At 40.7% G+C, this 12,055-nt stretch overlaps 1 protein-coding gene across 1 annotated transcript in view; it reads left to right on the top strand.

Annotated features, from left to right (window-relative positions):
- Positions 1-11,132, top strand: part of lrrc75a (leucine rich repeat containing 75A) — an 84,933-nt gene extending 73,801 nt beyond the window's left edge. Inside the window, exons 4-5 of the mRNA XM_084716649.1 lie at positions 5,234-5,507; positions 8,536-11,132. Of these exons, the coding sequence (XP_084572775.1) occupies positions 5,234-5,507; positions 8,536-9,174 (913 nt within the window). The 3' untranslated portion in view covers positions 9,175-11,132. The remainder of the gene's footprint in view (positions 1-5,233; positions 5,508-8,535) is intronic.
- Positions 11,133-12,055: the final 923 nt, after the last annotated feature.

Here is a 12,055-nt window from a genome sequence, read left to right as displayed (position 1 = left end):
CATTTGCATTTACTTGCAAGGGACGTGTTGCAAAGTTTTTTGCAAAAATATAGAGGATATGTGGGGAAAATCTTTATATTGATGTCAAAATGGACCAGTCCATGTAAAACCCTCTCTGACTCTCTGTAATCTTATGGAACGGTGGTACAGTTTATTGTATTTGTAAGCATGACCAGTAAGACACATCCCTTTAAAATGTGTCTAAAGCATTGGTCCATACTTTTCTGGCACATCTAACTAGAGGTGTTCAATACAAGTTTTCTGCTCCTGATACAGATTCCAATACCTGACCTTTTTATACCAGCCCACACTAAGTACCAATCCAGTACCAGTGCATTATTATAGTTTTCATTCATTTATTTATATATTTTGAGCAGTTGTTTACTCGTAACCTTGTATGAAAGTGATATGATTGTTCTCGTTGTTGTATGACCCGGCTCAGGTTAAAGCCTTCATGAAACATGGACAAATACATACAGAGAATGAAAACCATAGAACAGTGATTCAGGGCCTTGAGAGTTCAGGAAAAGTAAATAAATAAAATATCTCAGTTTTATGAATCTGAAATCTCTGCCATAGAACATGACTTTGCCATCCTGGGGTAAAAACCTGCAGGATGCTGCTGGGAAATCGCAGAGTTCAGTTGTGGTATTGGATCAGTGCGTAGACACACATACTCACCAATACCATACCAGCGTTTTAGTCTGTATCTGAGACATTTTCTGATACTAGCATCAGTGTCTTAACAACTCTACGTCTGTGTGAAGTTTGTTCTCCTGTTGCAGATTGCCATTGTCCTAAAATGTGTGTGTAATGTTTTTTATTGCTTCTTTGTGCCTAATAAAGACATGACTGATTGAAACATGACTGATTGAAATGCACATTTCATTTTGCCATGATATCTCAGCATGTTAGTAAAACATCACAAATAAATTACCTAGTTTTAGAGTTGTAGTTAGTTATTTTAAAACATGGCTGATCTGATTTCCTTCAGCAAATGGGAAATTATGGTTAGTAAATGTTACTCAAACAGGAGTACTTTTTTTTTTTCTTTTTTTCTTTGTTGGAGATTATTTTTAAAGAATCATATAAAAAAATAAGGTTGCACCATGTCTGCTGGATGTGTAAATAAGCAACTGTTCTCTAACACGCTCTCTATATCAACTTTATAATTACAATAAGGTGATAATACATCAAGGTTGTATTTTCAGTTTCAGTCCTGTTTCCCTCAAGGGGCCAAAACATCAATGAATGCAGGATTAACACTGTACTTTGTAACTGTGGTTGTTTGCTGTGTGTTTTGTTCCGTGTAATGCTAATTTAAAGTGTGAGCACATCCTGATGTTATAGAGAACAGCTGTTCTGCATGCCTAAATATCCAGATTTCCCAGAGGGATTGTGTTAAGATAGTGGTGCTGACGGTGATGCAGGAGGACGGAGCAAGCCAACCTTATTACATCCAGCTCTGTGGAAACCTTGGTGCTGCTTTTTATTGGCCAGTTTTGTTTAATATGAAACAAAAAATCAATTGTATACATTATATTATATTATTTAACCATAGAATATTAAAGAGCCTGAGATAAAATAATTTGAAATATTTATTTGTAATAATTACTTGCAGCCCAATGTCAATCATGAATCCCAACATCAGGGGATCTTCTCTCTATCATTTGTAATAAAGACACAAAAATTACCAAAATATTACTTTCTGAGGGTCTAATGTGTGGGATTTACAGGGATTTACTGACAGAATTTGGCAAAAATGGAAAAAAATATTCATAAATGAGTTTCATTTGTTCATAATCACCTAAAAATAAGAATTGTTGTGTTTTCATTACTTTAAAATGAGCTGTTTATATCTATGGAGTAGCTTCCCTGTTGAACTGACATGTTTCTACAGCAGCCCGCAGCAGACAAATCAAATGCTGGCTCTTTTTTTTTTTTTGTTAGTTTTTGCAGTCAACATAGTTCTTCTTAGATACTTGGAAGGGGAGGGTGAGGCAAGTTCACTGCTAGATTCCAAGAAATCCTGCACACTTGTTTGTTTGTTTGTTTCACTGATAGTCCATTTAAAAGGACAGTTACATGGTTGCAACACCAGTATACAGTATGTACAATTAAAAGTGCATCAAAGTTAGCACAAGATTGTCATGGGACTTATTTCCATTGTGGTCTTTGCTGTAATTAAATGGCATTTAGGTGCGTGTGCTTGCACATACTTGCCCATAGCAATAATGGAGCACAGCATGTAAAAGCAAATTACAACATCAATATTTAAAAATATTCACGTTGGACATAAAGTGTAATTATTCTGACAACAGAGTAGAGTGCATACTTCCTATAATACTAAAAAAAACAATCCAATAAATGAGCTACATACAACTCTGCTACACAACTGTATTAACTGGGTATGTTTTCTAAAAACCAGTGTTTCAGTTTTATCTTTAATGTGAGTGGGTGTGTGGTCTGTTTAATGTTATTAGGAACCTTGTTCCTGGGCATCAGAGTATCTAAAAGAACTTTTGCTCATTTGGCTACTGCGTCAGATTTGCTACACTGGACCTGCTGTTGTGCCTCTCGAAGTTCTAAGATCTCTACGTTTTTGGAAAAAGTTTAATAAGTAATTTGGGGCTGCACCATTTACAATTTTTTGGACCTGACATATTTTTTAGCTGTGTCACTCTGGACTCCACAGGGAGCCAATTTAGCTGCATAAACTGGTTCCCTCATATGTACTCCCATCGACCAAGACCTAAGACCTCTCTGATCTGGTATTTTAAAAATGTAAAAATGTTTGGTAGGTAATATTTACCACTGATCATCTTAATTACACCCACTAATTACAGTTAGCACTGAAAGTACAGCTGAGGCTGATGGGAATTTAATTAGTTTTGCAGGTATTTAATCATAGACCAAAGCACTGGCACTTGATAACAGGTCAGAGGATCACTAAAGTCATTCGAATTCATCATGAGGGAAACATGAATGTTTGTACAAAATTTCATGCCAATCCATCTAATAGTTGTTCAAAGGCCGACATCTTCACCCCTAGTGCCGTAAAACCAGTGTGACTAAAAAAAAATCAACACACTTTCTACCTATTTCAACTGCTTAATCCCAAATGATGTCTGTAGATTAGTAGGCTGACAGCCAGTCGCATGTTTTACCCCCAAAGATCAAGCCAAAAATATAACACGGTGACAGATCACTCTTTGTAACCCTTTGGGAGGGTGAGTAAAACATTTTTGGAGGGCTAAATTTGACCCACGTTCAGTGCTTTGCTTTGGGCGGCTCTGGCCTAGATTCCTCTGAAGTCTCTCTGGTATGTGAATAGATAAATATATTCAGCTGTTAACTGAGGATAACAGTTGAATCCTACAGTCTGCACCGCCGTCACTTGTTTCTCAGTGAACCTCTGGCTTTAGGAGCAGATTGACAGACAGCAGGTTCATCCGAAATGAAGCATCCTATTTTATATCTGTCTCCAAACCTCAGTGCCTGTGTGGTAGTCGTGGGTGATCATCGACGTTGGCCTTCATGTCCAGTGTGTATTTCACGTATTGTTTTCATTCGTAAGCTGGACAAATTGAACTTCTCTTTGTTTTTGGAGCAGACCCCAGCTCAGCCCTTTGTGCTCGGCTCAGTTAGTGCTCTGCCAAATCCAGGCGCCCTGCTGGGTTTATTTTTAGCTCCGACCAGAGAGTATATCTTTAAGTGTTTTGCTGCTCAACAGCCATTTTTCAAACTTCAGTTTCTTAAGCCCTGAGTGTGTGTGTGTGTGTGTGTGTGTGTGTGTGTGTGTGTGTGTGTGTGTGTGTGTGTGTGTGTGTGTGTGTGTCCAGAGCTCGGTTCAGCTGCAGTGTTTATGGTTCTCAAGTGTGCTGTTGTTTATGTAGTTTCCATTAAGCTGCAGAGGTACAGTACATACTCGCTCTGCACATTACCTCATGCAGTGTGGCTTTCTTTCTTTTCTTTGTGTTCAGTCTCGAACTCCTCAGTAGGTTTCACCGCTGCAGGGCAGAATAGTTGCTTTCGGATTTTGGACTGAAGTTGCTGAAGTTTTCACTATAATAGTTTGACATTTTGAGAAATACACAAGTTCACTGAGAGATGGACAAGAAGATCAATATCATCTTAATTAGTGAGCTTTAAAAAGAGCTGCTAAATGGATTTTTTTTTTTTTTTTACCTGCGGACAGAGCCAGGCTAGCACTTTCCAGCCTTTGTGCTAAGCTAAGCTAACCAGCTGTTGGCTCTAGCTTCAGACTGAACTGACAGCTGTTGATATACTCATCAATCTCTTGGTACAAAAGCCTCTTTCCTAAAATATCAAACTATTCGTCTCATTCATTTCACCTCAGTGTCTTCATATTTGATCAAAATAGCAAATCAAATGAGCCATGTGTGTGTGTGTGTGTGTGTGTGTGTGTGTGTGTGTGTGTGTGTGTGTGTGTGTGTGTGTGTGTGTGTGTAGTTGTTTCATTGAACTGAACTGTCTGTTCTACATATATATTCTTTATTCGATATCAGAATTCATTACTCCCTAATATTAGTGTTGGCTGTAGAATAAAAACAAAGATATATCACATAAACATTAAAATTAGTTATATCACACAGGTACAGAGAGTTTACATGTTGAGCCTGTTAGAAGTTGACATGTGTAATTAAAATGCTAAAAAAAAAAAAAAAAATTAAAAAAGGCTGCATGCTTAAAAAAGGTCATAATATGTTATGATTCTATGTTATAAGTCATTTATAACTGGGGAACACTGGGCCTGAGCTCTAATCATTATTCAACTGATGAGTAAAAATGAATTTTAGAGTGGATTGGACCCAGTTAGCTGTGTGTGGGGTCAGGATGTAACATTTGGAGGCTCAGAACTGGGTGCATAAACCAGAGCAAACTCTCAAAAAAAAAAAAAAAAAGTCCATGACAGTCAGCAGCCTTCTGTTTAATGCATTGTGTGCTGAGTTCTTCACAGCGCATAAATTACAGCCAACAGGAATGAAACATTGAAATGGAAACATTACCATGTTGCCATGCTGTCTGTTAAAGGTGTGAAGTTTCGGTTTTTAATGGAGGTGGCTAATGTTGCAAAACGCTTGATGTTTTTGTATATAATTATTATGTGCATCTATAATAAGAGTCACCACCAAAGGAGTTGCAGTAAAGGGCAGTACAACAATACACTGCTGTAAAAATTGAGACAATATGCTCTTGTGTCCATCTCCAGTTTGAAGGCGGTGCTGTCGGCCCCTCTGTCCAGCGGGGCGTTGGATCTGTCCGGTATCCCTCTGACGGCTCGAGACATGGAGCGTCTGTGTGCACACCTGCAGCGTCACGCGTCCACCGTGGTCAGCTTGGAGCTGGGCTTCACCGAGCTGACGGACGAGGCATTCCTGCTGCTCCTGCCCACGCTGGCTGCCCTGCCTCACCTGGAGACCCTGGCACTGAACGGAAACAGGCTGACCAGAACCATTCTGAAGGAGCTGACTGACGCGCTGAAGGTCAGACAGTCGCTTACACTTTCAGTATTTTCATATGTATCTTAAAATATAATAATTTCTAGACTTGCACCGATTAATCGGCAATGCCCGGAATCGGGTTGGTTTTCACGTGACCGGCCCTGACCGGTGACCGGCCGGTCAGCGTCACAAATCCAATTCTGTGCCCGTCATTGTCACACACATGTTCTGCATGATGGTCACGTCATGCGCGCAGCAGACAAACTGACCGTGACGTCACCACAGCGCTGATGACAGCCACACACACTCAAACACATGCTAGCTTGAAGCTGGTGTTAACAACAGATTCCAAGTACAGGATAAAGAGAAGACAGACAGTCTACAACGAGACAGAGCAGCTGACAATGTTGCAGAACAGCCGTAAACTCTCTAGCTCTTCATGCTAATGTCAGCCAGCAGCAGACTGCTGTTCACAGAGGGACAGTTAAAATCTCACCTCCTGTTCTGGATGAAGAATAAACAACCTGTGTTGATGCGTCTCCTCAAACATTTTCTCATCCAGACTCCTTTAACTTCTGCTTCTGTTTTTCTCACGGCAAAGTTTTACTGCAGCGAACTGTTGCACCGCATCCGTCTCTGGATTTTTTCTGCTTCCCCAGGAGATCACACGAAATCCTGCAAGATCACATTCACCCGATTCATAATCTTAATATAAAACTATAATAAGGTCTGGCTATAACCTGGAGGACTTTGGAGAAAATTTAAATAGTATTTAATGAATATTTAATAGTCAGTGTTTTATTATGAACATCCAATTAAATTTTTACAAGAAAAGTTGCAAAAGTGTTTGTGAATGCTGTCAATTACAGTTTCTTAGAAAGACTGAAAATCAGAATCGGCAGGTAAACCGGAACTCAGAATCGGATAAGAAAATTGAAATCGGTGTATCTTTAATAATTTCATGTATATATATTTTCAAATACAATCACACCTGAGTATTGGGGTTAGTATAATTCCTGCAAATGAGACCCCTTGCTTTCTGTTGCAAAGAATGTTGTCGCAACATTTCCGTGCAGAAATGACAGCTGAAAGCAACAGAGAGAAGAACAGATTTAAAGTTTCGGCACATCGACATGATTGGCTGATGAGGATTGTGGCTAAATCTGGTTGGTTGGCTTAATGAGTGAACACCCATGGACAGCTGATTGAGAATAAGTGGGTAAAGAGAGAGAGAGAGGGAGAGGAAGACAGCTAGGGATGAATGAGGCGTAAAAATAATCTTCATGATTGAACTTAAACTGAACTTCATTTATTTCCAACACATCTGAAGAATCATTAAAATTAGGCACATCAGCCTGATTACAGACTAAAAGTTACAGTAATATTTGAGACAGTTTTAACACTTCAGGAAACAGCAACACAAAGTAATTTTCTTAGTTGTTATATCTACTGTGGTGTGACTCTGATGTCTGAATGGATGTGAAGTAAACATACAGTACAGAGGTGCTGCACAGTCTCAACAAACAAGTGACAAACCGCAAACGATGAGCATCGCAAACTTCGCCCAAGTAGTTCCAGAACCAGCAAGAGCAGGGGCTTTTCAGCTAAAGCTGCTGCTAGTGTAGTTACATAACATTTTGACAATTACTTTTTCCTAAATAATGATGAACAACTCTGGATAGAAGAATTATCTGTTTCCATCGCACTATTTGTGCTCTGAAGGCATCACGTGAGAAACGTATTCAAGTCTCGTGATGTTTCACATGTGACACGCAAAAATGTCTGTTGTTGTTTCACATGCGATTTCACAAGTGCTTTTTTCACAAGGCAATTTTGAAAATAATTCTTTCTTTGACACCACCTGCTGGTAGCACCAAGTACAGCACTGTAGCAGACAACAATGCTAGTCATATTTTAACAAAATAAAAAAAAAAAATACACAGAAAATATGTCAACAATTGAGATCATCATTTCTCTTAAGACAACATTTACTTTCCCTTTAATTTATTTTCTTGCTTTAGACTTAACATTAGAGAGATGGCAGAGGGAGAGCGGAGAGAAATGGAAAAGATCTGCAACAGAGACTCCTGCCGCATTTACTTTCAATTTGCTTGCAGAACTTGTGAAATTTCTTTCTTTTTTTTTTTTTACTACAGTCTGAGCTGTCTCGAAAACAAGCATCTAGCTGCCGTTACTGGCTGAAACATTCAGCTGGACTCACGGCTGGTTGGCAGAAACACTGAGGATTTCAGCTCCATTTGTTGTGGATGAAGAAACCTCTTTATGCATTTCAAGTGTGTGTTAAGGCTGGTGGACAATCGTCTTGACAGTGATCTCATTTGCGTGCAGTAATTTACTTCAGGAGAGATCTATAATATATTCATTGTAATTTAATATAAAATTAACACGACATGTCATCAGATGAAGGAAAGGAAACATGTTCAGTTGAAATACTCACTTCTCTGACAACAACGCTACAGCCGCAGTGTCTCCCTTTGAAATTTCTTTTCTGGGCTGGAATGACTGTTCCTGTTTGCCTGTTTCATGTTAATCAGAGTTCAAATTAATGCAGAATGCTCCCCTGAATGAGTAAGTGTCTATTTATGAATCATATGAAATCATTGAAAATCTTGTAGATGGAGTAGATGCGTATAACGGTTAAATTGAGCAAAATGTTAATGGGGTCTGGCAGGCAGAGATACAGGCAGCCTCTTAACTCAAAGTCCACAGTGTATATTTTCAGGGCAGTTATAAAAAGCTTATCAACTTACAGAATCAGACTCATTGTTGCTTGTTATTGTCAGTGTACAATGTTGTGCACGTCCTTCACTCCTGCAGCCTGCAGAGCTTCTCTGAGTCTGGGGAGGAAGAGGTGGGAGTCAACAACTCTCTTCAATCATGGATCGCATATTAAACAGGATTTCAAACTATTTTATATACAGTCTTTGGCCAGCTCACTACTGGGACTGCTGTACTCGTTTTTGCATGCGCACTGGCTACATATTGCTACTTTAAATAACATGATGATGATGCCGTTTTTAATACAGCCTGTTGATATTTTCATTCTTAGGATCCAGGCAGCTTCCCCAGCGTGACGTGGATCGACCTGGGCAACAACGTGGACATCTTCTCCCTGCCGCAGCCCTTTCTGGTCAGCTTGAGGAAGCGCTGTCCCAAGCAGGGGAACCTGCCCACCATCCTTGAGTTTGGAGAGAGTCAGGCCAGCGACCCCCCCGAAAGGCTGAAGGGTCTCGGGGAGGAGGAGGAGACGGACGACACCAACCGGACCGAGAGCATGGGCGAGCTCCGGTCGGAGGTGGAGGAGGAGCTGGACGGGGAGATGGAGATCGAGGAGATGATGGAGGAGCTGCTGGACTTCGACAGGGAGGTGCAGGGCAGGGAGGACGAGGACGAGAGCATGTGGACGCTGGAGGAGCAGAGGAAAGCCGGGGAGAGGAGGAGGAGGGGGAGGAGAGGGGAGGAGGAGGAGGAGAAGCGGAGGGAGGAGAATGAGGCGCAAAGGAAGGAGCTGCGGGGGCCGTCGGGGAAGAGGGCCACGGTGGTGGAGGACGAGGACGACACGCAGAGCCGCTCCTCCCGCATGTCCTGCTCCAGCCAGTCGCAGCACTCCTCCGGAGCCGTCGAGCCAATGAGGGAGGAGGAGGACGACTTAGACGAGGTTACCAACCAATCGGAGCACTTGACCTGATCGCTGCTGCCCGCTCTGCTCGGCTCTTCTTATGTTTCCCCTCCTGTGTCAAGTCCTGCGCGGAAGGAGGCGAGAGGAGACTTTGTGTCCTGCGGAGGCTAACTGAGCGCGCTCAAAGTCAAACAGGCTGCGGCGTTGGAAGGATGTAATCCATATGAACACGCCACTCGATACTCCGCTCAGAAACCGTCTGTCAGGTGACTCATGGGAAGACAATCCCCAACAGGACGTCTGTTTTATCATAACTGTCTAGACTAATGCATAGAATAGACTGATGAATTATATCACATGAGGCTTTTATGTATAGAATGTTAATCTTTATTCAGGTCCTTTCCTCCTCGTAACCCTGCTAATACCTACATGTGCCTGTGACACGTCCCGTTACTGGTTACGAATGTGCGCTGACAGATAAAAAAAAAAGACAGACAGACCGGAAAATATTAAAAAAAAACAAGCGATACACACAAACTAGTCAGGGCCCTTAAACCTTTTGAAAAATGTTTTTGCCAAAAACCTGAAGTGGAAATGTATAAAATGTCTCCCTCCCACATACGTTGACGGGCAGCCAGATGGATGGATGGGAAGATATGACGGGAATCAAAGTCAGGCCAACAGCTTTGTGGAAATCAGTTGCCTCTTAAGAAATGAGCAGATGCACTGTGCTTTAGTGGAGGAGACGATGAGATTAGTCAGCTGAAACCAAAAGAAAAAAACAACTGATAAAGAAAAGGACACAGTGCAGGCCTGTGCCCAGTTGCATAAAACCACTTAGGCTAAGGTTTCCCTTAAAATTTCGTCTAAAGATGCCTTAGGAAAAAATTAATTGTATAAAATCACCCTAAGGATTTCCTTAGGATGTTGTAAGGGAAAACCTTTTCATCTTAAGTATTCCTTTATGTGTTGCTAGAGGTTCCTTAGCAATCATTTTCCTCTGAACATTTTGAGGGACACATAACAGTCCCTTTAAAGTGAAATACTTTGTGGAACATCAATTAGTTGCTGAATTTTTGGTGACTGAAGAGGAGGAGAAGATACCAAGATACATTTTTCAGGACAGAGAAAATGCACTGGACACTATTACCCCATTTCCATACACATGTGCTGGCCTGGTTTGACTCCCACATCTGCACGGCAGGGATTTGCATCTCCATTACAGTAGGGCTATAAATTCTACACAATAAAAGTTAAGTGTTGCTTTGTTATTCAAAACTTTTTATTATGAAGCAAATAAATCTGGAAATTTGGGGTTTTCATCAGCGGTAACATAACACGATTCTATCCAGCTGAAACCCAACATGAAACAGTAAAATAAAGCGGAATAATAAAGGTGCACACAGCGACACAGGAAAGAAACTAAACTTTTAACCACAGAGATTCAGTTAAAAGCTACGAAAGTACTGAGAGCTGAACACAGAGAGTTTAAAAAACATCTCTCTCTCTTCTTTCCTGCACCCACGAGTTCACTTTTGCAAAACTTGTTTGTTTGAAGGGTGAAAGGGGTTCGTTGTGGGTCGGCACAGCTCAGCTAAAAGTGGTAATGGAAATGTAAATCAGCATGGCACGGTTCGACTCAGTGCGCCCAAAAGTGACAGTGGAAAAGCCTGATGAGTAACTTGTTAGAAGGTATAGATTTGATGTTGGCACTAGGAACTTTGCAGCTAGCTAGCCAAATGTCAACATAACTCTGTCCCATTTTTAACATTAGCTATATGGGTTTATTGAAACTCACTAGTTTATATCGACTCTTGTCGATCTCACTTCTTGCTTGCCCACTAATGTTTTTACATTTCTTCATGACCTCATCTACAGTTCATGTCACAGCAAATTTCTCGCATTGATTTTGGCAGTTGACGTATCTTCTGCTTGTGTGTATTTGTTTTAGCTGGTACAAGTTACTTTAGATAATGTGCTTGTGCTTTACATATTCTTCAAGGAGAACATTTTCATCTTCTGTCAAGTTTTGCGTTCTGTTTGTTTTTGTTTTCTCTGTCTTCATTTTGGAGAAGCTAACTACAACTGACAGTAACGCTCTCTGGCAACATTAAAGAATGTTGTGAGTGAAACGTAACCATAGTAACTGAACTACATTTGCTGTGTTATGACAGTAAGTGCTATGAAAGCCTTAAGAGGCTTTATGCTGTATGCCTAAATGAATCCCTTAGCTACAGGAAATATTTTGCAAATTTTGAAATTAAGTTTCAAACTCCCGGTGGTTTATGCAACCGCGCACTGATGATTTTAATGTGTGAAAACAGTAAAACTTGTCCTGGGCCTGCTGTGGTGTCCATGTACAGTCATAGATGTGAACATCTTATTGCCATATGTCCCAAAGCAAAGTGCTGGGGTATCAATGAAATGAAATATTTAGTAGCCTTTTTCTCTTAATCCAGGTCATGCTCCACTTCACTACGGTACTGTACTATAGTGTGTGTCACATGCTTACAGTGCTGTGTTTATATATAGGTCGCAGCTATGATCAACAACAATTGATATCCTTATGCAGTATGTAGCTCTCACCCGGCCTGTGCTTTCCATTCATGTGTCACTTATAGTCCATGCTCAGCTTTAAAGGGACAGTTCAGATTACTTTAAGTGGGGTTGTATGAGGTATCTACAATGGGTGGTGGTTGACAGACCACCAGTTTGGAGAAGTAGAAAGGAGTACCAGCACAGAAACTAAGATATGACCTGCTGTGGACAGGGTCAGCAACAAAACATGTTTTAGACACTTTAAAAAATGAAAAAAAAGAGAAAAATCAGTGTATCTGAAGATTTTTTTCACTGCTTTATCTTGCATTTAGAAAGTCTTTTCCGACGTTAAAACACTGTTAATGATCCAAATATTGCTCCTTCTCGCTCAACCGGACTCCATTTGCAAAAA

This window comes from Lutjanus erythropterus, chromosome 4, assembly GCF_056507025.1.
Source record: "Lutjanus erythropterus isolate fLutEry1 chromosome 4, fLutEry1.hap2, whole genome shotgun sequence".
NCBI lineage: Eukaryota > Metazoa > Chordata > Actinopteri > Lutjaniformes > Lutjanidae > Lutjanus > Lutjanus erythropterus.
Note: the sequence above shows the minus strand (reverse complement) of the source record. Positions and strands in the feature narration are given on the sequence as shown.